At 40.9% G+C, this 27407-nt stretch overlaps 1 protein-coding gene across 2 annotated transcripts in view; it reads right to left on the minus strand.

Annotated features, from left to right (window-relative positions):
- Positions 1-27407, minus strand: part of SORCS3 (sortilin related VPS10 domain containing receptor 3) — a 273052-nt gene that overhangs the window by 47456 nt on the left and 198189 nt on the right. For both annotated transcript variants that reach the window (XM_086899396.1, XM_086899397.1), the window contains 7 exons: positions 15405-15494; positions 13347-13526; positions 11381-11527; positions 10826-10928; positions 8408-8484; positions 8211-8302; positions 5354-5461 (listed from right to left, as the gene is read on the minus strand). In XM_086899396.1, the coding sequence (XP_086755522.1) occupies positions 5354-5461; positions 8211-8302; positions 8408-8484; positions 10826-10928; positions 11381-11527; positions 13347-13526; positions 15405-15494 (797 nt within the window). The remainder of the gene's footprint in view (positions 1-5353; positions 5462-8210; positions 8303-8407; positions 8485-10825; positions 10929-11380; positions 11528-13346; positions 13527-15404; positions 15495-27407) is intronic.

Here is a 27407-nt window from a genome sequence, read left to right on the forward strand (position 1 = left end):
GGTCAGCCAGTTCTTCAGAACAAGAGTAACTCATGGAACTCCTGGCCACAGGATAAGGTGACTGCTAAAAACTTTTTTCAAAGTATTTAGAGGGAAAACCTTCAGAAACAGGAAAACTCATGAATATCTTTGAAATACAATGAATAATATAAAAAATACCATGTCTGGCCAAGCAAGTTCCTTGTTTGTAAATCTCTCAAAATGTGAGAATTATATAATGTAACCATTTTTCTAGTATAAATTAGTATAACATATATATATATATTTAATCATCCTCTGCTTGCCACTGCGGGAACGAGGAACTGAAATAGAGGGACTTCTGGTCTGACACAGTGTGGCTTGTGCTCTTAAAACTTTCTTTCTCACCTCAAACCTCCCCTGGCACCCATCTCAACTTTTCCAACATCTCTCAATTACTTATTCATTCTTCCTCACTCTTCTGCCACCCAGTGATGGATTGACAGTAATTTTATGGATCTCCTGGAAAGAAAAAATTATTCCCACTTCATCTCTGATAAAGCTGCATGGCCATATAAACAAGAAGGTGTTAGAAAGGGCCAGGACTCTTACCCTATTAATTTACAACCAGGAACATTTTCTAACACACATAACCAAGGGCAACAGTCACAGCAATGTTGACAAACCAAATTTCAGCCCACTGAAAATATTAATGTTCAATTATGCATACATACATATATAGAGATCATTAAGTTCACATACATAGAACTACACAGAAATTTATATACACACGTGGGTGTGTCTACATAAATATTTATTTATCAGTACAGAGAAACTTAATGATCCCTATCTGTAAATGAGTGTCTGCACACATACATAATGAGCCTACTAAAATAATGCAGGGCTCTGAATCAAGAAGGTTGTTTCTCTTAATATAGGTTTGGAGAGATGTTTAGCATCTCTAGAGATGAAGTGGCAGGGGTAATAATTATGAGTCAGAGTTGGAAGAACATAAAGCCCTTCTCTGGACCCATGAAAACATCTTATCTCTGATTTGAATGGTACAAACTGGTTTGGATATATCACAATTGACTAGAAGGAGGATACAGTGTGATTCCTTTCCCCTGTTGGACAGCCAAGTAACACGCTGTGCCTACAGCTTGTCAGTCCAGAAATGTTAGATCTGACCCATCAGAACATGACATCATTGGAAGATCTACTAGTTAATAGTGAGGGGTGCAGCACAGGACTTAGAAACTTGTAGATTTCTAAGAGGATAGTGCATTCTAGGCATTCATCTGAGAACATGTCTAACTCACCACCCTTATGCATTTGAGTTATTTCCTGGAGGATCCTGTGTGTCCCACAGCTGCTTTCCCAACACCTGCACCAAGCACCACAATGTGCTTTGCTACAAAGCTCTACACTAAAGGAGCCAAACTGACTCTCTTGTCAGATGAGAGAAGTATCAAAAGCAACAACAAAAGGAACTGCAGAAGGTGATCAGCCAGGACCGGAGGAAGGACAATGGATTTACTTTGGTTAGGCAGCAGTTCAAGGCAGACCAGCTCACAAAGTCTCATGCTATTTCCCTGTGCATCACAAAACCATGTTCTTAACAGAGCCCACCCAGCTTGTAAGGAAATAATTGATTCTTGCAGCATTACAGCCATACAAAATTACAAAATCATAGAATAATTTAGGTTGGCACAGATCTCTGCAAGACATCCTGTCCAACACCCCACTAAAAGCAGCTCCCAATTCAGAGTACTCTTAGATATTCAGAATCATATAAAGCCCCTTTATGCAAATTACTAATGTTACCATACTGACAAGTTTTTTTTAGGACTGCTTAGGATAAGCATACACAGCATAAAGCACAGAGGATTCAAAAAGCCTAGGATACTCATACAATAAAGAAAGACGTGGAAAAAGCTCACTTAACAGCAATGAAGTGCTACAAAATTGTGTGCGAAAAGGGTTGCTGCTTTCTACAGCCCAGAGAGCCTCTCACAGCATGTGGCACAGAATGAAGGTTGGGAAAGCCATTCTATTGATATATTGATTTTAATAAAATAGTATTATGAAAATATTGTTAATAATGCAATATTTTAATAATAGTTGGAGTATAATGACTATGTAATACACATTCCCCTCAGAATATTATGTTTTATAAATAGGTGAACACAGACCACTTCGATGCAAATCTATAGAAGAAATCTCTTCTAACAGGAATCAGCTGAGACCACTAGCTGAATTATTCTGCATTTTCCAGGATGAGAGACAAACTTTTAAAATCCACTAACCAACAGTTTGGCAGTACAGAAATATGACCACAGCCTTGGTCTCTCTGCCTCAGCACTGCTTCAAGTCTAAGCGCCCACTGACCCCATGATCAGTTTGGGATGCAAATCTCAAACTCAGTGCGCTCCTCTCATCAGCTTCTTGAAATCTTTGGGATTTCTACCCACAAACATGAATTTCATGTACCTCCAAACCACCATGTGTAATCTTGGTTCAAGGGGGGCAAGTAGCAATAGAAAGGCACTGATTTCTTCTCAGCCAAAGTTTACACAAGCTCAGCATCTTATAGATGAGCTCACTAAAGCTCTCATTGGGAGAAACAGCTAAGTGTTCTGGATTGAAATGGCTTGCAAACAGCTTTATAAATGGGCTCTTTCCTCCTCAGTTCTTTCCATGCTGTGGATAGAAATTTCTCTAAACATTACAAGTGTCATGTGAAATTTCTTTGTATGGCTTTTACAGACTATTAAGAATGGTTTTAAAAACTGCTAATGATGACAGTAATAATGAAGACCATAACAATAACAATAGCGATGGCAACAATAATGGTAATACGCCTGCAAAGATTTCAAAAGAAAAAGTTATCAACAAACCTAATACACAATATTTAGGAAGATAACTCATTTCCTACATTCTCCACCAGAAGACTACAGAGATATAAATAACAATAACCTTAGATTTATAATGCATTTTTCATCTCAAAAGAAAACTGCATTGATTTATAAAGTAAATGACCTAAATCCACAGCTAGTTGCAACTGATTAGCTCCATTGATTTCAGTGAAGGTGCAGACGTGCAGATTTATGTGAGTACAGATCTATCTCTCTGCATGTGTGTGTGCACATATCTGCACATGTGTGCAGCTGGAATTGACACACATTGCATGAAGAATTTCACAAAAAAACACCTTATTAAACAGCACAGAAAGTTACATATTATCATTGCATTTGCAGAAAAAATGCAGAGTAAAGAGAATTGCAGATCCTAATCATTAGCTGGGAATTGGCATATATATTTTTCCAACAGGATGTTCACAGCAGTCTTCTGAAAAGGCTCATAGGTGTATCATATGCAGATATCAGAGTTTTACTCTGATAAAGCAGGGCAATGTTTGCAGATAGAAAAGCAAGAGATGCATAGATATATTATTCTACAAAACAGGGACACAGCTTTTTGGGGGGGAAAAAAAAAGAAAAAAGAAAAAAAAGCCAAAAGAAAGCCAAGGCATTGTTTTGGAATAAAGGAAAAACGAGCAATGCTACCAGAAGTGACACCACCTCTACTCTGATAAAATCTCAGTAGCTGTCTGTGGCAGACACAAGGCTGACTTGTTTTGCTCCAGCACTGTTTGGGAATAAAGCATAGGAGTGCTGTTGTGTAAAGCATAACCTTAATTATTTAGCCTGTCCCTCCTAACACAGTTTACCACAGGAGACAGGGATACAGGAGTTGGCTATACTTTCCTGAGCACCACCCACCCCCCGCAAGGCTACAGCTTCAAAACACTCCTTCTGCCATGGCATAGATGGCACAGAAGCCAGTTCAAATGACCATTTGTTAGAAGAGTCAAGTATGATTTTCCCACAGCTCCTTTCTTGCAGCAGAGCTCAACTTCAAGTATAGACACACGGTCACTTTGTTTGTGTAAAGCTGACATAGAGCTGGTTTTGAAAGGCACAACAACACAAACCATGCAACTGTTGGAATACATTCAAATCAGTAGCAGGAATGTCTAAGACACACAACTATTACCCTGTCCAAACCTCCCCAGAAACTGATGACACTCAGTTCCTCACTACTGTGACACCAGTAATGAGCTTCACCTATACATTTATGCCATATGAGTATGCAGATGGACTGAAGCCTAGAAGAAAATAAACTTGACATGAATCTCTTTTCTCTTGCAAGCAGTAAAAACAGGCAGGAACTTCAAGTACAGATGCAGAAAAGCAGGAAAAGCAGCTTGACTGCAAGATGAAATTTAGAATCAGTCTCCTGCCACTGAACTGGATTGGTATAACCGTGTCCAATGTGATTAACCAAAGGCACATCTTCATGCCACTGTAGGTATGCTTCACAGCTGTGCCTTAGACAGGCATCTTAGCCACCTTGCCTTCTGATGCTTTTCAGAAAGCTGTTTCAGCCAGTTCAAAGATGCACAGGTAAAGCACTTCCAAAACCAGTGAAGGCAGTGCATCTTGTTCTTGCTTTGTTCAGAATCCCAGAGCACAGTGCTTTGATCTGCTTTGTGCAAGAGGTCAGATGACTACTTAAATACACCTTTGAACTTAAAAACTTCCCTTTCCTGGCTGTTAAAATCCAGTTTTAGCCTCTTCTTGGGCCAGCCTTACCCAGTGCTTCAGCACTCCTGGGAGGAAGAAGGTCCCAGCACCATCAGTGCCAGCCCAGGCTCTTCCTTCCACGGGATGGGTGAACCACAGCATATTACACCCCAGAACAGGAAGGTAATTCTGAGCTCAGCTGTGCATATGCACAATTAGAACACTTTTAGCTTAAGCTAAAACTGGATGTACAGCCCACAGTGCGAGCAACAAAGCTGGGGACTATTCGTACCCACCAGGAATCTCAAAAGACAGTCATGTTGCACAACTGGAGCAAGCACAGAACTGGAATGAGGTACAACCATATGGATGTCTGACTTCTGAAGAGCACTGCAGTCCCTGGGCCATCAGGTCCAAGGAATGTAATCTCAGCAGTAATTATGAGGAAGGACCTCTGGCTGTCACTAGAGACAACCTGACCAAGGCTACATCACTCTCCAGAGAAGTATATCTACCTACTGCTCTGTGTGAACTCCCAAGCTACAGCTTGGGACCATCTCTCCTTGCTATAGCCCCTATCACTGCTGGACAGAGCTTGGCTCCATCATCTACTTGCTACATGATGCAAGAACATGTCAGCCAGGCCTGTGGCCACCAGCAAAACCCACAAAACAGCACCATGCCCTCATGAAACACTGCATGTGTAGCTACACAACACTGAACTGCACATCATGAGGTTACCATGCACCTGGGGATCTCCATGCACCCCTTCTGCCATCACAATTTTAAATAGGAGCTGCTATACTTACGTCATTATCTGAGTCTCTATGCCAGGGTCTACAAGGGATCCATCCACAAAAAGTGGTGTTGATGTGAAACTGTATTTAGTCCAGGATCTTCCCTCATCAAAACTCACCCTGGGAGAGAAGCAGACAACATTTATACACATAAAAGGACTTACTCTAGAGCAACTGCAGCAATTAAATATTGGCTAAGGTCTGCAAGCTCCAGCAGCTGGATTTACAGACAGGCACCAATCTTTGCCATTTCCCAGCCCACTAAATTCATGCTCTTGATGTACTTTGAAAGATCAAAGCTTTAGAAAGCATAAACACTGGCAATAAAGACATGGATATACTTTATGCAGCTGTACATCAGGCCTCAAGGGATCAAGAGGCTTTGCCAAGACCTGTTTCTGGGTCTGGAATAGCACCTGGCATGAAGCACCACTCAGAGCATAAGCAACCCTGGCCTGAATGCATGAAAATTGCCTTCACTACCACAGGACATTTTGACCCATCCATGTATCAATGCCATATGGCATTAGCTACAATCTCTCTAGCCCTATGAGTACTTAAAGACAAATTTGGCTTATTTATGGCAGTGAGGAGTGTTGAGTGTGTGTGCACACAGGCACCTGAGCACCTGCATCTGTCTGGCAGGCTCTGTGTGGGCACTGAATCCCCTGTGCTCCAAGTAGGTAGGACACTATCTGACACACCAAAGGACCAGGAGGCCACTGCAGTGTGTATTATAAACCATGGGCTGCACCAACCTCAGATCTCCAGTGTGGAAAGCCAAGACTGGCAGTCACCATTCCCTAACTCTCTGCTCCTCAGGTAAGAAACCTTCACCTGACTCAGAATGCACCTGTGCAAGAATAGGAAGTTAACTTTACACCTAAGACGGAACTCCAGGAGCACAGCAGCACACAGAAAGACTATCTGCCCTAAATCACTTCATTTAAATGTATGTATCTTCCCATACACCTGTGAATTTGTATGCGTTCTGCTTGCATGCTTATCTCTCCAAATAGCATTTCAACTTCAGGGGAACAGCATGCTTCATTAGCTTAGCTAAAGTTCTCTCAGCTTTTCAATTATCCGCCCTTCTTTTCTCCAGCATGAAACTTATTGTACAATGTCTCAGCCTGAGAACTAATAGATTTACATGTACCCTTTAATCTATTCCACTCCTGCCCATAAAACAGGTGCCTACTGAAGCAATACGAAGCAAATTCCAAAGCCCCTAAGGGTACAATTTTGAAGGAAACCTGTTGGAACTTATTGATAACAGATCTAAATCACTACTCGTTTAATAGAGTGGGTGGGGCACTCATAGATCTGCACACACCATTTTCAGGGGACTTATTGTAAAAGGAGAGCATCTGAAATGAACCTCTACAAAGGTGAACTGAACTGTCAGCTCCTATGAAAAGTCAACCTATGACCAAATCTTTCCCAATCTCTAAGTACAGGCACTTGCAGTAATGTGCTTTTTATGTCCGAAGAGCCTTCACAATTAAAGACACAACTGAAACAGTTACACCTGGCTTGAATAATACAGGACAAATGGTTAATATGTGACTTGCAGCTTTTTCCATGAGCGGCTCACCTTTCACTCTTCCAGAGCTCAACTTGCTGCAGTCTGATGCACCCACTGCTAGCAACACCCACCCTTGGCTAACACACACTTCTTTCTTGACTCATCCTTGGTTTGATCTAAAGACTGGGACATGGTCCTGATACCCTCTTTCCTGAGAGCACTTTAATTATAGCCATGACAACTGAGTTACCCATCAGAGGCTTCCAGTCACATCTCAACACAGCTGCACCACAGACTGGAGTCTGCAGCTCATCATTACGAGTCTGTTACTGCTCCCCTCTGTATGTCCAGTTATGGAGCCAATACACCCTGAAGTTAACAGTGCACTATCACACCGTGACTAAAACAGTCATTTCTCTAATTCAGGTGGCAAAGAAATGTGCTCAAATGCAATATATTCAAACTTTCATAGAAATCTATGTTGAAATCATCCTAGAGTTATCTGTCAGGTCAAAAATTTAAAGTCCAGAAGCTTTTTATATTGAAAAACTAACTGTTAATGTTCTCAAAGTACATCTCTGGAACATGATCTTGCAAATGGGTTGTCAACCTTTCTTGAGGTGTCCAGACTTGGAATGACTGCAATTTCACTGGAGGATTTTGTACAATAATGACCCAGGTAGAGGAGACCTTAACACCTCATTACTGCTGCCAAACACCATTTTCAGTAAACAGTGTTAGTTCTGAATTTCAGAATGTTTAACTGGTGCAGGAGTCAGAGGGGTAAGAGCTAAGAAGAGGATAATTTTAGAGCAGTATCTTTAGTGCTTAGACTGTTATAACCCATTTATAGCAAAATTGTGTCTTCAGCTGAGAAATCATTTTGCTCTATTTCACCTCCAACTCTAATCAGTCACCACCACAGTATCTCTGTAAATTGATAGTCAAATACTAGAGGGGTTAGCAACATATCTCTGTTGCCTTTATCTACACCTACTGCCCTCTCCTCTCACTCCCTTTATCTGTCTTGCCAGATTAATGTTAAATTCTGTAAACAAAATGTAGAAATGAGAGACAAATCCTCTCAGAAATATCTGAAGCCCAAAGGATGACTTAGTCTATGTGTGTCTGAAAGAAATCACACCTGGAGGCTCATAGTCCCTTACCAGTGCAAAGAGTAATTCATACATGTAGGTGAATGTATGGAGGCATTATATATTTATAAAATGGTGCAATAATCATTATATTAATCAATAAAACCAAAATGGTGGTAGAACAGAGATAAGAATGACTTCATTGCTCTTTTTATGGACACCCTTGGAAAGTAACAAGTTTCCTCACCACATGTGCCGGATGGGCACTGACGTGTGTTTCATGGCCACTAGTGCCCCCCCCCAGTCCAGAAACCAAACGTTGTATTCCTCCTCGAAGATCTGCAAACAAATGAAAAACTGCATGAGTGCTCCACTCCACTGGGAAGTGAAGAGCCAGAAGAATAGCAAAAGGCTCCGTGCTTTCCTTTGTTGTGCAGAACATACCTGTCTCCAGGAATTGCCACCATCGGAAGAGATGAACACGCCAACTTCTGTGTAGGAAAGTTCAGAGCCAATATTGCCTGCAACACAAGTGTCAGACATTCTTCTATGGATGAACACTCTAATGAAAATGTTAATTAAAGTTCTGACATTTAATGCTGGAAAATTAGAAATTTAAATAGGTTAACACTCTCCTGTTACCATCACAGAATTCAACTAACCACATTATTGTGTCAATGCTATTTCAAAGAAGTTCAGTCTCTGGGAGGCAGTGCAGCTCAAGAAGGGTGTTTTCATCAGTGCTAAGGATATAGGAAATGTCATACTGTCCATCTACCTAATTTTCTCCCTGATACCAGGAAGAATCACCAACTGTTTTAGATGTGGCTGTAAGGAAAACCTGATGTGGGCAACCATACAGAAGGTCAGCCTATAGGGACATCCAGGTTCAAGAGCATAAATCTACTGTTTCAGTTCAAAGATCTTCTTAGTCCAGTATCTTACTATGAGTAGAAGTCCTCAAGAATTAGATGCTGATTTAAAGGTAGCAGTGTAAGTTTTGTATCACCATATTTTAAACACCAAAATGGAAATTCTGAATTTTCAAACAGGGATTTACAGATGAAGGCAAGGAAAGGGAGTAAAAATGCAGGAATTTTGTTGTTATCGCTTTTTTCTGTCTTTTTGTGCAAAGCTGTTCTATTATTTCCTTCATTCTCTTCCTCTAGTTCAGCTTCAAGCATTCAAACCTCACAAAATGTAACTCCCGAACAAGTCAAGAGGATTTAGCAGCTGTACAATTAGATAATAAAATATAGTTCTTCCATTTGCAGGAATCTAACCTCTGTCCTTACCAAGTGTCTGAGTTTCCAGTCATTGCTGGAAATGTCTCACTGTAAATGAAGTGTTTGAGCAGCCAACACTTGTGAGAAAAAATTGCATAGCTTATCCTTGAATGCATTCAGCAACATGGTGAGATGCTCCTGCTGTTGTGAAACTGGTTAGTGGAAACAGATGTGTATATTCCCAACAGGTAAGGTTTTTACATCTACAAAGCAGTAAGGCAGAAATTATATTCTGCCTTTTAAAGGTTAATTGTTAGACTGGGAAAGCATTCATCCTGTGCACTGGCAACTTGAAAAGAACCTAATTTACTAACAATTTAGATCAATGCCTAGAATCTCACTGTCCTGCTGCCTCTATTTGCTTCCTAAAAAGGTTAAAAAAAAAAAGCTTTTGTAATTACAGCATCATGAGTAGGGCTTGTTCCTAAGCATCCATCTAGCAAGTGCAACCTGCCAGGAGTGATGACTCCACTTGGCTATGCATGGGGATATCTGGAGGTTTAAACCATATTATCTCACTTCATTTGGCCTGGATCACTGAACTGGAAATCACATGGTGTCTCCCTTGTTGAGATATAAATGTCATGAAGGGAACCCATCTCGGGTTCTGCCTTAGTCTGGCAAACACACTGAAGCACAGCACACTGAAGCACAGAATGACATGAGGATGAAAATGGTTGGAAGAAATAGTGTAAATTCATGCAGACAATATGCTAACATCCCACACTTGCGGGCCACTGCTATGCTGAACAGGACCAAGGAGACAAAGTGAGCCTTAGAAAGAACAGTTAAGCTATTTGGACATATTTGAGTGTATGCAAGAGGCTCCATTTGAACAGACAGAACTGCCTCCATGGCTGAGGCCAGCTTTTAATAGCACCAGCCATTCAGGAAGCACTTTGTTAGCCCAGCAGCTCCCACAGAGCTGAGGGTGGCTGGTAGCCCCATCCATCCTGCAGATTAATTACAGTGGCTCAGCCACTGCCACCATGAAGTATTGTAGCAGGCTGTCATTTAAACAACACAAAAGCACTGTATTGCAGAACAGCCCACAATACCAACGGCCCGTGCAGTTTTGATTAAATGCTGCTAGCCTTGCAGCAGTACAGAGTTAAAAGTAGATGCCACGCACAAGACAGGCACCCATGGAGCCCAGGCTTCACATGACAGACTTGGTGACAACTCTTCTCTTGCCACTCAAAAGGTGGGACATATTGACACCTCCTAGGAGCACAGCCCCTGGGCACCATTCTCCTTCTGCAGCGAACAGGTAGACATGTCCATCAGTGGCTGTAACAACATGAGAGGACCTAGTAGTGCCACTGAGTAATAGTACCTTGAAAGTGTGGGCTTAGACCAGCAAATGGGTTATTGCAGAGCAACAGATACCTGACACCTTTTTTGAACTTGAGGCCATATGGCTTCTCCTCACCCATAGCAAATGGGACTTAACGTGAATTAGCTCAGCACTTGCTGAAACAGAGTTCAAAGGTTTTACACCAATGGGGAATACCTCATATACTCTCGGGCTCCCAGGGAGGTATGGGTGAGTGGTGAGAAGCATTTATGTTCTTACCTGTTGCCACCAGCAGCCCAGGAGCCGTGTCTTTGCTGGAAATGCTCCCTGAAGTATACGGATTCTCTGAGAGCTGCAGGCGCAAGTGCAGTGAGCAAAAGGGCTGTTGACAGAAAACAAACAAAAGGCAGAAGCTTTAATATTCAGCAAGTTAAATATCAGAGGGGAACCCTTGGTGACTGCACACAAATGCTCTGATCCTTCTGAAAATGACCCCTCTGCTCTTAGCATACATAGGTCATATGTTCCTTTGATGGATAAGCAGGAACTCTGCACCAGAAACAAGCATGTCAGCATGTCTGCCCTTGTTTTGACAACAATCTTAGAGCACTTTCCCCAGAAACTTTCTTATTCTGACTTTAATTCTATTAAATACATCAAGAAAGATAGTCAGAATTTTCCCTTAAAATCTGCAAAGCTATAGATAAATTTACTGAATTCATTTAACACACATAAGGTCAAGACAAAAAACACAGGAAGAGCTTTGTTAATTAGTGACTACAATAAGCAGCTCTGAAGGAGTCAATTGTGCCTTAGAAAAGATCTGCCACTCACCAGCTGGCAAAGTACAGGATCCCCTCTTAGATCAGTGTCCGGTGCCTGTAGCAAACGCCAGTCTCTGCCCTTGTTGTAGGTAATGAAAGTCTTGATCTGGTCATCTACCTTCCTGTTAGCCAGGAATATGCCTTTGATCCCTGCTACCTAGGAAAAAGGGAGAGAGGTGAAAAAAATACATCGGAAGAACAGGCCAAAAGCAATGTCCATCTGAGCACTCTCAGGAGTGGAAGGTCTCTGTAAAAGCAATAAAGGCACCTCAATCTAATCTTAGAACACCAAATGGCACTAAAGGTTTATCTTGGTGATGGTTGCAAAGATGAAAGGTCTTGTGTGGTTTCTCTCTTTGGAAGAAAAAGACAAGGATGGCCACAGAACAAATCCCTGGGAAACAGCCTACTTTAGGATTTCATGGAGTTCTTGCAGATAGGTTGATGATGGGCTTGAAGGTACAGCATACACCAGGTCTTACTTGAGCTCTGTGAGCATGAGGATGGGGTCAGCCCCACTGCCTCCACAGATTGTCAAAACAGGGGAAAACAGAAGATCACATCAGAAGCAGTGTGGGATCCTTTTGTGTACCAGAAAAAAAAAAAAAATCAGCATGAAAGATGTGAATCCTGAGCATGATGTGACACTAATGTTTTGAAAACTTGATTTCTTCACTTTCCTTCCACATCCAAATTCTGACAAATCAAGCCAGTTGTTTCAAATATTATGATTTTTGTCAGCAGAACCTCTTGCAGCAGAATATGGTCCTGTCAAAACATCCCCAAGAAGATTTCATGTTGAGTCTGGTCTCTGTTGCACAGCTGTGAAAGTGAGACAGGAAGAAGAAATTTGCTGCAAATCTGCAACTTCCTGGGAACTGTCAGGATGCAAATCCTCCTACTCTGAAGCCCCTGGAGTGATATTACTCTTTAAATGACTGTAAAAATCTATTCACATTTAATAGTGAAAAGTCTATAATATACAACTGGGGAGTAAACAGGCTTGCCCAGGAATGTGAGACAATGCAGGTTAATTTTTGCTGGTTCATCACAGCAAAGAAATATACTTTTTCAGAGGCAGGAAGGTAAATTTCACCAGGTGAAAAAAAACCCCATAAACCCTGTCCTTTATACTAATCAATGTGCTATTTGTGAATTTTCCCTCATTGACCTCAACAACCTGGATTTTTATAAACAAATTGATTATGTTGTTAAATGAGTATTGTTCTGGCTGAAATAAAAAAAAAGAAGAAAGTATATTCCTAACTTCTGCATGCAGCTGCAAGAACATTTCTCCGTGTAACAGTAGAACTCAACTTGCAGCCATTTCTATTAGCATTACTGATTAATTTGCTGATTAATGCTGCTGGCAAAGCACTGAGCCCTGGATCTCAACAGATCTTCCATCCAACAAGTAATGACACACCAAAAACAGAATGCTCTGAAGAAACCAGGAACTGGAACTGCTCTGAATGCACTGCTGTTGGCCAAGGCTGACAGGCCTGGATGAAGCATGAGAGTGTTTGGGGAAGTTCAGGGTAGAAGTTCTTCATCTGTCATCTCTGGGCAAGAGGGACCTACAAATTTTTGGTTATAGTTCACGAACTGTTCAGTGCTCTTGCAGGTGCAGTCCAGATTACCTGTCTGTGAGCAGATGTCTCTAGATAACCAAGAGGAAAAAAAAGGTGTATTTAGTCTTTCTATGGATATCCACATTAGGATGAGAAGGATAATGGTTTTCCCTTTTGGAAATGATACATTGCTAACCAGTCATTGACTTGAACCCAACCAGGCATTGCACCTATAGCAGAATAACTGCATCTATTCCCACATGAGTGAGCTCAGCATCAAATCCAGGAAATGCCTCAGGGCTTATCCCAAAACAAATGAAAATCCTGGGAGGTTGGTAAGAGATTTACACTTGCTCAAACTAGCAGGCTGTTGCTGCTCTTTGTAGGGCGACCTTTACTACATACCTCATAAAGGTCAATGACGATATTCCCCTCGAGCCCGCGGCTGCTCTTGACGTTTTCCAAGGCCAGGGTGAAGTAGACCCCTCGGGTGTCCGAGATGTACAGGTTATAGGTATCATTCTGGTTCCACTCTTGAACAGCTGCAAAGACCTGATTCTCATCTGTGCTGATAATGTGCATGTCCTGTTAAAAGAAGACAAAAGGCCTGTTACTGAGGATCTCTGTATTTCTTTGCCCTTCGGGACATGTAGTAATTACCATGAATTATGAAAGAATGGAGATGGAGCATGAATTATAGGTATGTTTAACAACTTTCTGTTAGAGCAAGCCAATAAATTACCAGCATTGTGACTTTTCTGCATTTCACTTTTAAAATAATCACCAGCTGGGCGAAAGGTTTTTGCTTTCTTCATTTTTGGTACCTTCAAGGAATTTCATCCAGTTTCATTTTTTATTTATAAATTTGAAAGTCAGTTTTATTACTCATGGAAGATTCACAGCCTTGGAGCCTGGAGTCTTCATAGTCTCTAAGCATCATATGGCACCAGGCTAAAAGCAGTGATAATTTTCATTCATGAAATAATGGGCTTGTGCTTCCAACTGGCAAGGGATGGTTTCAAAAAACCTTGGGAGTTCGCATTTATTTGAAGGTGAAGTATAGGTATCAGTTTGAGCTACTGCTGATAGTGATTTTTAATAACACATTTTCCTATTGAGTTTATCTGAGCTCAACTATCCCACAATATATGGGCTGTCAAATAACCCACCCACTCACCTTCGTTGGATTCCTGCTGCTGACCAAGATACAAAAAGTCTAGAAAGGGTTTCCCCATTTAGTTTTAATATCAAAAAGATTTGACAGTGCATTTTCTCAGTATTATTTTAAAACAGGTTCATGGAAATTACTTTCAGGGTGATGATGAACATAGAAGCACTTCATCCTTGCTACCATTGTTGAACAAACTGACACAGGTTCAGCTAGAAGCCAAATGACTGTGGTTATATGAGACTCCATTTATCTATTTGTATCTATTTAAACTTTCTATAGAGTGCCAAGAGGCCTTGATTAATTCCTTGCACTTTTTCTGAATCAAGAAATCATAATTCTGGAAGTCTCCCAAAGGATGGAGTGACCTGATTTCAGGAAAAAATAGCTGGAGGAAAATCAGTTCAATATCCTCATCCTGCCTAGGAGGCATCTTAATCTTCTGTGTGAGGTATCTAGATGAAAAGCTGGGATTGATTAAACGGGGCTATTTCTAATAGACCTAACATATCCTATCGGCATGAGATGGGGAGAAAAAACATTTGAGGGCCTAATTCTGTCCCAGTGAGTACAGTCAGTGGGAGATTTGCCATTTCCCTCAATGAAGGAAGACTGAATCAGGAAGTTTGTTCTTGCCCAGTAGCTGTAATTCCTTAAAGATTAAGGAGGTATTATACCTATTCCAACAGTGTGAAAATAAAGCAAAATGCCCAATGACTTCAATCTGTTTTTACCAGCTGCAGTGGAAATATTGCATTACCCTGGTGCCAACCTCACATACGTACAACTCCAGCAGAGTTCATTAATCTGCACATGACAGATAGTTATTACTGTACAGCAAAAATATTCTAGTGACTAAGGGCAGCATAAACAAGCCTCCTTTACGTGGCTCAAAGACTTTTCCACGACACCTAGCCTTAAAGTACTTCTGATTTTCAAATTACAAAAGTACCCTTGATTTTATAGGATGCACCAATTCTGTATCAGAGCCACCAACAAATCTGTATTTTAACAGGTCATTTTCCTAGTCCTGGTGGTAATAATGTTTTTGATACAAAGATACCATCTGCCTTCTTAGCCACCTCAGGAACTACCGGCTCATGTTTGGCTGCTGTCAACCAACACCCCCAGGTCCTTTTCCACTAAGCCGCTTTCCAGCCACTCTGTCCCCAGCCTGTAGCACTGTGTGGGGTTGTTGTGATCCAAGTGAAGGACCTGGCACTCCCCCTTATGGAACCTCACATATTTGGCTTCCCAAGACATTACATGTCTATGCTCACAAATGGGGGACTCACCTTAGGCAGGGAGTATTTGGGTAATTTAATCTGTGCAAAAGGCTCCCGTCTGTATGACACATAGTAAGTTGCTCTTCCACCAGTTGTCACCTGTGGAAATACCAAAGAAAATGAGTGATGACCCTTCTGAGACATTCTGTGATGACATCTCTAAACTTTCCTTCAGGTATGTTTTCTATGACAGGCACAGCTGTCCTTAAAGGCATCTGGGTAACTCCAAAGAAATCACAAACTTGACAGGGATAGAGATTTACTCATTTAAGTCGTGCTATTGAACTTTCCATTTTGCCTGTTATGATTCAAATCCAGTATGATTTTACCATCTCAGGGAAAAAAAGTGCTGAGTGGGAGGAAAAGAAGGATCTGGTTTCATCACATGGTCCAGTTCAATTACCTTGGGCAAGTAACTTAAAGTCTCTGTGCTTCTGTTCTTCCCCTGTAAGCAGGAGATAATCCCTCTTTCCTCAGCTGCTTCTCAGCCTTGTCTGCACTGTAAGTCCCTTGAGGCCAGGATTGTCTTCCAACAACCTTTTACAGCGACTAACAGCAGAGATCCACACTAGCACCATTTAATGTTAACTGTAAATGCGCTCTTGGAAAGCTGGAGCTAAGCTCTTAGATGCCCTTTGTCACTCGGTTTGAAACTGGTTTCTCTGAAATGAAACACTCTGAAAATGAATGTGCGTGGGGGGAACTGTAGCGACAGACAGACATCCAAATCTGCAGTTTTATGGACTGAATGAACTAAAGCCTATGCAAAAATGCCATGCATCAATGAGCTCTAGCACAGATAATTTGTAAAATATGGGATCTAAAACCTGTCAAGAGTCACTTACTCTTGCTGTAGGTGTTCTTTCTGGCACTATCTCAGACCTGGCTGAAACAAGGCTTACATCAGTGAATTTCCTACATTCTGCTGGTTTGGCAGTCTTGCAGGTCTTAAGATAAAACAATACACAAAGCACTTGTCTATTGTATGGAATATCTCTTGTTGGCTTCTTAAGTTTCCAATAAAGCTAAGAGAAAAGTCCTAGATTCCCTCCTAGATATACTTCCTTTATCTGACAGTGATATTTGAGAATGAGCTTACATAGAATATTGCTACAGCATCAATTGTATTCTCAGCAATGATATCACCTCTAGATAGCAGCTTTCTTCCCAGGAGAAGCTGTCATTCGAAGGACACACTATTATTGGTCATGAAATTTGATATCTAATCAACTCAAGGCTTTTCCAGTGACAGTTTGAAAAACTGGAAATAAAGGAAGTTTTAGACATAGGACCAGCTTCTACACTAAGACTTCCCCTTCAGACTTTTTCCCATTTTTATTTGTAATGTCATCATAACTGTATTTAGCACCCTCAAGAGAAAAGAAAAGAATATCCACTATTACAGCACACACGGCGTAAGGTCATAAGAATGACCTATATCACAGCAAATAAACTCTCCACAGATAACATGTAGCTAAAACCAAGGGTAAACACAAACATGAAAATCTAAAGTAACTGGTCTACAGACCCAGAACAAGCCAGTAGGAGAGACAGGCAGAAAAGAAAACAGCAGTCACTGCACCCTCAATTCATGGAAAGCGCGTCGTGGACTGGCACAGCAGTGAGCATTTCAGGGCCCTGCTCTGAGCTGTGAGGATCACAGAATCACACAATGGTCTGGGCTGGGACCTCAAAGATCATCCACTTCTTGTATCTAATCTAACTCTACTCTTTTTCAGTTCAAAGCCGTTCTTCCTTGTCCTGACACTCCATGCTCTTGTCCAAAGTCCCTCTCCAGCTCTCTTAAAGCCACTTTAGGTACTGGAAGGTGCCCTAATGTGTCCCCACATCCTTCTCTTCTGCAGGCTGAATAAGGTCAGTGAGTGCTACTTCTGAAAGATATATTTCCCACCAAATACTTCCACATCAAAATAAAATTTTCACAGGAGAGAACAGACTGTGCAGTTGATTTATACTGAGTCCAGCTCAAAGGCAAAAATTCATGTTTGCAGTAATTTTATCTCTCTCAGCTCTACAAGCATTGCTCAAAGGATGCCACACTTCTAGGTCATATTGTCTAAATAGCACAGGGAATATGTAAATATCCCCTCTTCTCTTTTAATATTTATTGCCTCCATTGGAAAACCCAAATTCTCAATTCTCACATGAACTGAACATGTTCAGTGACTAACTTGGTAGGGACCCTGTGTTAATATATGAATATTTACATACTTTGTAAATGCTGTGATGACCAGTTAAGATTGGGAATAGTCCAACAATCTTCCAGATAATCCAGTGAATACAGAATGGCAAAAATATCAAGGGGTGGTCAAACTCTACTTTCTGTGCCACAACAGGATCTACCACAAGTCTGCCACACTCAAAAGGTTTTACACCAGTTTTTTGTCTTTAGCCCACTGAAAACTGGTACCTGGAGGGGGTTTGTTTGTATTTATTGTTTGTCTGTTTTCTAAATGCAGAAAATTAGGATTAAAATGCTGTTAAAGTTCAGTATACAATAGTTAAACTCTCTCTAAGGCTTCCACCTGAACTAGGTCACCTTGACAAGGGTTTAGAAATAGAAATCTTTGAGGTTTGTGGTCTTCCTGAGCCAGTTAATATGAAACCACCCACAAGTCTGTTGGCAGGAGTTATGTAAGCTTTTCCCAGCCAGGATCTCATCTTTGCATGATTTACATGCACAGTTATAACAGTTCCAAAAAAATGATCAAGCCTCCAATAAAGTTTTGGCAAGCACCGTGGTACAGAATGAATTTTGGAAGGCCCAACTCAATTTATTTTGATGAACTTTTCCTTTTCCTATGAGCAAATGCTCCAACACTGTAAATCCTAGAGATTATGGCAGCATTTTGCCCTCCAATGCCTCCTTTTAGTTCACATTTGATGAATGCCACCCAATTATTTGCTGTGAGCTCATCTGTCATGCTCAGTACAGAATTAGCTGGGTTTGTCTTTTTCCTCCTCCATCGCTAATGACTGGATCATTAATCTGTTTTTCTAGATTTCTACATTATGTGTTTAATTGGGCTCCTGGCCAGTGGAAATGATTCCTATAGACAAATGTGTTTGTCATTAAACACATCTGTCTTACCCAACCTGTGTTCTTTCCTCCTCCCTCCACTCGTGAGCTACTCCTTTTCTTTAATATTTCCACATTCAAGTCACAAGTCTCATCTTACTTATATCAGCTGGCACTTAAGAAGAGAAACATGAGAAATTTCTCTTTGAAATCCCTGAGAGTCTGGATATGTTGGCTCATTTCCCCTCCTGACCCGTAATGAGACAGAGTGCATCAAACATAGAAGAAAACAAATATGTTCACAAGACTGCAGAAAATTACATAAAATTTGTCATGGAATCTACTGATCTCCATAATTCCTGTGACATGTCTGGGAATGCACAAAGCCATTTTTTATGTTTATGATTGAATATAATTATTTAAGAGCAAGCTTTGTGGCTTTGCTTTTTTTTTTTTTTCAGATTGAAGTTCACCTGAGGCAAAAACACCTGTGCCATCTAAAAGAGTTTGGAAGGCAAGTAGAATGAGTTAAGAGGTCCCAGACTACAAAGAAGCCTTAGATGATGTGAGGAACTGTAGATCACTGTGTATCAGGCTTCTTTATCATCTTCCTGGCTGGCTGATGCTGGGACTCATAATTTCCAGTGTAAGGCAGATATTGATGGAACAAACACGAAATTACTAAATCTCAGAAATTCCCCTGGGCTAAGGAGGACCCCATCTGCCTCCTGATGCTCAAAGATCTTGCAGGAAAGTGAGCAAAAAGCTCACAGAACCAAATTTTACATTTCTTGTTGACAGTAAGTTTCTAATAGTATATAGTTGAGGTTATTTTCAACGAACACCTCACTCATTTTCCAAGGTGATTGCTCTGCTTGTAGAGTTCCCCTCCTTACAGTAACACCAAATGAGCTGGAGGAGTCAAAAGTTCAGAAACACTCTATCAATGTTGTAGCAGCAACCTGGATCTGTGTTCTCCAACTCCATAGGGAGCCCTGGCATCCCTCCTCATTGCTTTAAATTTAGGTTCCCCTTCTTCTTCTTGTGAGCATAAAATTGCCCAAATTAAATTGTGGATTAAAGCACAGAAGAGTCATGAAAGTTCAGCAGGCAGGCTGCCCCACTGACACCCTTACCAAGGGATTTTGGGGTTCTTCAGAGACAGCCCTGCCTCGGCCTTGCACAGGTTTGTAAGAGGATTGAAAAGTTGTGGCTCCTCTCCCAAAGCCTAACCACAATTCCAGTCACAAGAGTTTCAGAAGATGAGGAAGAACATGAACCTAATGTAATGTTCTTCCCTCTTGATTACTGGCCGTGACCAGGAAAAGCAATCTTCCATATATTTCTGTGTCGTGAGGTTCTCCACTGCCCCAGCATATAGCCCACCATGATAGGTACCATCCAGACTGAATTATCTCTCTGTGGTTTTCATTACTATCATGCCTTCTGCAGGGCCATTGAACTATATACAGTTACCTGAGTGTGGAGTTTCTGTGCATGAAAAAGTTGCCTGGTAAATTCAGCAGGCTTGGAAAACATGACACTCTTTACAGCATCACACCCCTCAGCGAAAATTTGCTATGACAAAGGAGCATTTATTATACTGGCCCAGTCCCTGTTCAGCTCCCTCTCTCCTCAGCACAAAGATGACACAGCTAAAGCACAGAGTAATCTTGAGAGAAAGTATTGCATTTGTTTTAAAAGCAAATCCTGCAGAAAATGTGCAGTTACACCAAAACACAAGCCACATCAGAGCTGCAGGTGCACATTACCCACACAGAAGTCAACTTATGAGAAGAGCATAATTGTACACATTAAATCTTCTTTTGATTTCAGAGGAAACATATGAGTTTGCCAAGGCAATACTTTACATCTTCAGCTGATCAATCAGACAGCGTGAGGGGAGGGGAGAGGGTGATGAAAGAAAGCACAGCACAAAAAGCCCTGGAAAGAAAATCAATAAAAAATTAAATAAAAAAATGAAAATGTTAATAATTTTTTTATCAAGAGATGTTTAGGCTCAAGTTCCAAATGTGATATTTGGCACAGAAAAGATGAAACTGTGCTAGAAAAGGATGAAAAGCACCCAGCAGTGAATAGGAAAGTAGCTAACTACTTACTGCCTGTTCTGCTTTAAGAAGAGCTTTTAACTAGCACGTGGGATGCATTTTCTTTCATCTGTATGGATTAATTTCCCTCACTGGAGTGCTGTCCAGCATTTTAAATAGAAGTGAGAGCAGATCAGCTGTAGCAGGCATTATTCACCAGTAAAACAGGTGTAATCGTGTTCATCATTTAAACGTCTTCATCCTATTAGTTTCATAATAAGCTTTTAATGATTCCTTCAATAAAAGACTCAAAGACCAACCCCTACAAGCTGGAGAGTGCTCCATTGTCCCACCAAACTGTTTTCTCTGCCATCGATCGCAAAGATAAAAATCAATCGTAGCTAAGCAGGGTGAAGTTAAAAATAAATTGCATAGATTGATTTCTGTTAAGACCTTTGGCTCCTAGTTAATGGAGGAAAAAATGGAGGAAAGAAATTTATATTTGAACATGGTGTATTTAGTTTCTGTGAAAATAAAGAGAAGGCTCTATACTGGGAAATGAACATTTTATTTCTCCCCTCTATCCTGTTTCACTGCTGAGAAGTCTCACATTAATAAAAAAATTTTAAAATACCCAAAAACACATACCAAAAAAACCCAAAAAACAAAACAAAATGAAAAACTTAAAAAACCAAAAACAAAACAACAAAACTACTTCTTTATTCCTGGGGAAATTTGCCACTTATTTAAGTTTTTAAATTGATAACTTGATAACAGAGGAATCCCTATGAATTAGCACAAACTCAGCTGTGGCTGCTGGTTGAAGTCTATTCACCTGATAAATGACTTCAATTCAGCAAATATGCTCATTTAGCCTATTCTTAAATACTCAATAAACTTGAAGCATACACTCATGTCCTACTAAACATTAAGCACTTTCAAGTGTTCCTAAACAAGCATAGTTACAACCGGTAATAATATTAAACTACTTCTCTGAGCTGGGCTTAGATACATGCAGTTTCTAGAATCAGGAAATTTTTCCCCCTCTATAATGCCTCAAAGAGAAATGTCCCCCCCACCTGAATTCTAATATTATAAATAATAAGTATTTTTCTTTCTGCTGAGGCTGGGGGAAAATGGTTCACAAAAATACAATCACCCTGATAAAACCAGATTTTGATTTAGATTAAAAAAAAAAAGGCTGTAAATTCCATTTTGCAACAAATTACTTCAGCTGAAATTTTTGGACACACGCTGATGAGACACCAGGCGTCCAAAATAGGAAATATTATCCACAGGTTTTGTAAGAAGTTCTCAGTGATTGTGGGTGAATACTGATATCTGCATATGTTTTAAGGAAACTTTTCTGATGCAAAAGAAGACTGAAATGGTTCAATAGATTTTGGCAGAAGTGCTTGCTCCTCTGAGCCAGAGGAGTTATTCAGATGTGCACTGTAGGACTCCCACTCAGCTGCATCACACAACAACCTCTGGAGAAATTCTGGGTTTGCTCCTCACTTGGGCCAGTGAGCAGGCTGAGATGCTGCCCTCCTGTGCAACTCCCTCAATTAGGCAAACGTCTTCCAAGTTCAGAATTACTTCAGAAGGTGAAGAGCCAGATAAAAGATCAGTATCACAGAAGAGCATTTTCACTTAAACCTTTCCCTTTCCATACGTAATTCCTACAAAAACTGCTGCTGCTTCTACACTGCTGCAACCACCATCCCCTGCTCCTAAATGGCAACACCACAGACCCCATCACATCCAGGAGGATTATAAACCAAGACCGTCTCTCTTCCCAGCTGCCTTCACACTCTTCTTCCTTCATCATCAACCTCAAAACAAAGGGCCACCAAGAGAGCAACTTAGCTTTTTGCATCATATATCCCAGAACATCATATGTCCCAGAACAATCTGAAGGAATATGGACTCAAGAGAAAGATATGCAGTTCCTAGGGTTCCCAGGAGACCAAATTACAAATGAAGTGGAATAGAAAGAAGACAATAAAGCTTCCCAGAAGGAGTAGAAGCAGGGGCCAATGACAGACAAGACACTCTTGAGTTTCAGCCTGCAGCTAAACACCTTGATAAATTATGCCATGGGATGAAAAGGGGAAGTGGTACCCATGTATTCACTCTTTAAAGGCCTTGGAAAGTGATAAGGTACTGCCTGTCAGCGTGCCTCTCTGATTAGTGGTGCAAAGCACCTCCCTTTTAAAGTGGAAATGGACTGGGATCTGAAGCAAAAAGCCAATCCTTTTCAATCAAAGATTGCAGGGAGTATTCCTTGTCCTTATGAGATCACCAAAGAGAGATCTGAGAGGGTTCATCTCCAAAGGCACTTGTTGGGCCTGTATCACCCCAAACCCAAACCAGGTATCAGCTGCTAGGTCTGAGGAGTCTTCTATACCCAGTGGTGTTGTCACTGCTATGGAAAGCACTGAATGTCTGAGCTACAATTCAGATCAACTTCAGCTCCTCTCTGCTGGGATAGCAGAGTCTGCAGCATCCTGGGGAAAAATAAAGACATAAAAAACAACCAAGACAGGTATTGATCACCCATCCACACACCTCTGCACTGACTTACAGCCAGCTCAAATCAAAAAGGCCAAAGTAACCCTGAGGGTGTCCAAGTGCTGACAGAGACAGAAGCGTAGGAGAGGAATGGGGACAGCGATAACTGCATGCCAGACTAGACTGGTTTGAGCTCTGGGGGGAAAGCCACACGCAGAAGGGTTTACACAACACAGCAAGATTAATAGGGGGATGGAAACATATTTATGAGACCTAGAGCTACAGCCGGGGAAAAAAAAAGAAGAAACAATTTTGCGAGACAAAGTCCTTCCTCAAGTCCCTTAGGATCTTGTGAATATGCCCAAAATCTTATCTGTCCCTTTTGTGACTCTATCAGTTCCAGCTCATAAAAAATACTGTCTCCCTGTAAATTTTGTCCCACTGACATCCTTAGGTCACCAGCACTACAACAGTACAGTGCCAGCAGTTGTCATGTCACACATTCTGAAGAGTTCCATCACTATTTCTGTCCATATCCTGATACCCAGGCTTCTGTGTGAAGACACACTGCTCACTGGGGTCAGCATTGGGAATGTCATCCCTCTCCACCAGCAGCCAGGCTCAGCCAAGGTGGGAGTCCAGCCACCCAGAAGAACCACTGAGCCCCTGCACCTGAGATGTTTACACATAACCTTTGGGCAGCCAGGAACAGCTCCTCTAACTTAGCAATACTCTGTAGGTCCGCCAACAAGAATGCTGCTCTCTGCAAAAAGCACTGTCCCAGAGCAAAGCTGATTCCCAGGGAATGCACTGCCCTATCCATGCCCCTCAGGACTCCTCAGATCCCCACAAACAAGCAACACTATCCAGGGACTGCTGTGGTCCAGACTCTCCTCACTGCCTAAATTAAGTGGTGACATTTGCTCATGCTTTCCTTCATTTTCAGTGGAAAATATTGATCTGTTGACAAGGAAACACACTGATCATTCCTGATCTTCTCTTTAAAGAACAAACTAGCATTGATATTATTTATAGGAAAATAAAAAGGTTTTCTCCAAGCAATACTGTCTCACTCAATAATAGAATTTCCTGAAAAATAATTGCCATTTTCATTAAAGCCTATTTAATTTTCAACACTTTTCAACAACCTGAACAATTCCATTAGAAACCCTGATATAAGATTTGCTTGAAAAATACCTTTCCCAGAACTCCCTCTGTAATCTGTTTTTTAACATATAAATTCTCCAAAGTATAAGTACTCTAGACTCATACCAAAAGACTATCCCTGATCCCCGTGTCTAATAATGTAGGCTCTGCAGATGAGAACACTATAGCAGTTTAGGTAATTGTCAGGAAATTACATCTTTCAGGCACCTGCAGGTTGTGTTTGCACCCGTTTGGGAAGTGATACTGTTCCAGTAACAAGTATTCACTGGAGCACCGCTATGTAATTGAACACCACAGACACAGATATAAATGGCAAAGTTGATCATCAAATTAGCTCCCTTTTGCTATAGTACATAAGTCCAGGCATACTCCAAGGTTTTCTCACAAATCTAATGACCTCTTTTGCAAGTTGTATGAATTTTAAGTATTAATCATGAAAGAAGATTATGATATTGGCTTCTGGTTACACCAGAGCAATACTGTGAACTGAATGAACTTACACATGCAAGAGAGGGTAAGATTTTCTCCTAATATATCAATTTATGCAAAACTATCCAATCCAATCATAGTGACATGCTAGGCACCCTTAAATAACTACTGATCAATCAAACAGAAAATCAGTCAATAAATTCAGAGTGATCACCTACTGTTTTATACATAATAATTCTTCCTACTCTCTCTTAGTAGCTATTTCTTTCTTTCCTCCACATTACCTTTTACATCTTTCCTCGTGGGCTATCTTATTTATCTCTTTTGCCTGGTAACCAGTGCCAGTCTCTTCAAACTCTCTTCAACAGATAAAATTTTCAAGCATAAGATCAGTCTCATTTTCTTTCTTTCTACTGTAATTCTGAAAGATCCTTTCAGAAGTGCTGCACAACAGGAATCATTGTTTTACAATGGCATTATAATATCTTCTGTGCTCTTCCTTCCCCTATCCATTACAGATCACAGGATCACGTTTGCTGTGAGTGCAGTCACACAAGTTAATGCTCCCCACAAATCTTACAGTACAGGCCTGTTCATCAGCTTGGTTAGAATAGATATATTCGCTAGTAAATAACTGTATGCAGATAATCTAAGACATTGACATCCATAGCTGGAATTCATCTTCCCTAATTTTAGCTGTCAAAAATTTCAGGATTTTCACTAAGCTTTACTTAGGTTCCTTCAAATATTAATGAGAAAGGCATACTCAAAGACAGACCTATCTCATGTTGAAACAGGTGAAATAAGAGATAAATGGCCCCTGAAGGTTTTGATCTCTCTAACTTTAGAGGAGCACTGACTACAGATATAGACTAAGAATCTACTGATTTAATGACAAAAGTTTAAAGGAACAAGTTCCTCTCTCCACTCCAATACATTAATTCTGATTTGTTCCAAAACAGACATATCAGAACTCATGCACCAATCCTTTATGCAGCTATTAAACCTCACCAGGTTCTTAACATTTAATTTGATATTTATTTATTCATCTCTGTCTAATATTTCAAATTCTAAAGACCTGGCTCCTACACTTCTGTCCAAGATTATCCAGACTGAAAAATATGCGTGAGACATTGCAAGCAGTCAATCTGACACATCCCATAACAGGCAGCAACACCACACAGTCTGTGAGACTAATACCTCCAGGACATATCAGCACTCCTACATGTGTACCAAGCAAACACTGCACAGTCCATTGGCCATGTCCTGGACACGGTGGATTTAACACACTCTCAGCTCAGAGTGTGCTGGCAATCTGAAGTGCCCACGTGTCACTCGAGCTCTGCACGGACTCAATCCCTGCCCAGCGACTGCAGCCACTTACAGCAGGCTGCTGGACAGGCAGAAACCCTGTCAGTGTGATACAAGCACAGGGAATGGAGAGACTCCTGCCCAAAGCAGCAGCAATGTTCTGTGTGTATATTTAACAGCTTTTTAAAGTGTGGGGATGTGATTTTCAATTCAAACACCCATTAAGCTATAATAAAACCTTGCTAAGAATAGTCAAGGCACTTGAGTATTATACATACATGCATGTGTTTGTACACACACACACACACACACACACACACATCTTTTAACTTGAACATTTTAGCAGCTTATAGCCTGAGATGCTCACTGCTGATGAGGAACCCACACACCAGGCCCATGCCCTCACTGTGAGATCAAGATTCTAAACAGAGAGGCCTTGTTTTAACACAGGTGAGAGCTGTGGAGTGAGAAATGTCTGTAAGGCCTCATGCTTAAAGAACTGGATGTTCCACAACACCCTTAGCCACAGATATAAACCACCACATTAAGAGAGTCTCTCTAAAATACTCCTTGGAGAGCAGAGTATTTATTGATTGGAAAGCCATTGCTTTTAGTCAAATCATGATTTACTAAGTTTCAAAAACTGAATTCAGTGTTTTCTAGCAACAGATCTCCTCTGAGGCCAGAGGAAGCAGTAGCAGACTGGGTTTCATGGGGGATTGAGGGGAGCTGTGGCTCCCATTGCAGTAGGTCATCTCCAGAGCAGCAGACCCCTACTTTCAGAAGTCTGCCAGTGTTACTCAAATGCATGCAGTTTTCATACTGCAGTCCTCCCAGGCCATAGGAATCCAGTCCTCCACTTAATCCCAGCATAGATTTATCAGTCTTCCCTTTTATAAGAATGTCTGACCATAAATACAGCAAAACTTTCTCATAATTTGGATAGTCAAGAAAAATGCTCACTTAAGGAAATAAAATAGAAGCTTAATGTAACACAGCCTTATTCAAAAAGAGAAGCATGTGTCTTTTTTATACCACCTGAATCCAATCTTCATCTCATTTTGTTCCCCTTGCTTCAGCATTGGAGACAAGCAGTTAACATCACCATGTCTGTAATCTCTGTGTCTCCTGAGCTTCCTGTCTCAGGAATCTGGGATTACATTAATCTGGAATCACCACAGCCTGGCTCTCAGTTGAAAACTGAGAGTTTGTAAATGGCACATCTTCAGGAAGTGTTCTTCCAGACTGTACTATTCATTCTCAGGCTTCCACAGACACGAAATTTAGAGAGATGGCCCTGTTCCATGCAGCCCATGTATTCTCAAAAAATCTCAAAAACACGTAGTTTCTCATTCCATTTCTGACACTTTCTCCTCTTTTCTGAAATCACCACCAAATGACACATTTACAGCCATCTTTCACTTTGAAGTTGCCCTGTAACATCTTTTTTCAATTTTTCTGCTATTTTACCTCCTACTACAAATTTTGGTTCACTCTATTAGC

Source organism: Cyanistes caeruleus, chromosome 8, assembly GCF_971803275.1.
Source record: "Cyanistes caeruleus chromosome 8, bCyaCae1.hap1.1, whole genome shotgun sequence".
Taxonomy (NCBI): domain Eukaryota; kingdom Metazoa; phylum Chordata; class Aves; order Passeriformes; family Paridae; genus Cyanistes; species Cyanistes caeruleus.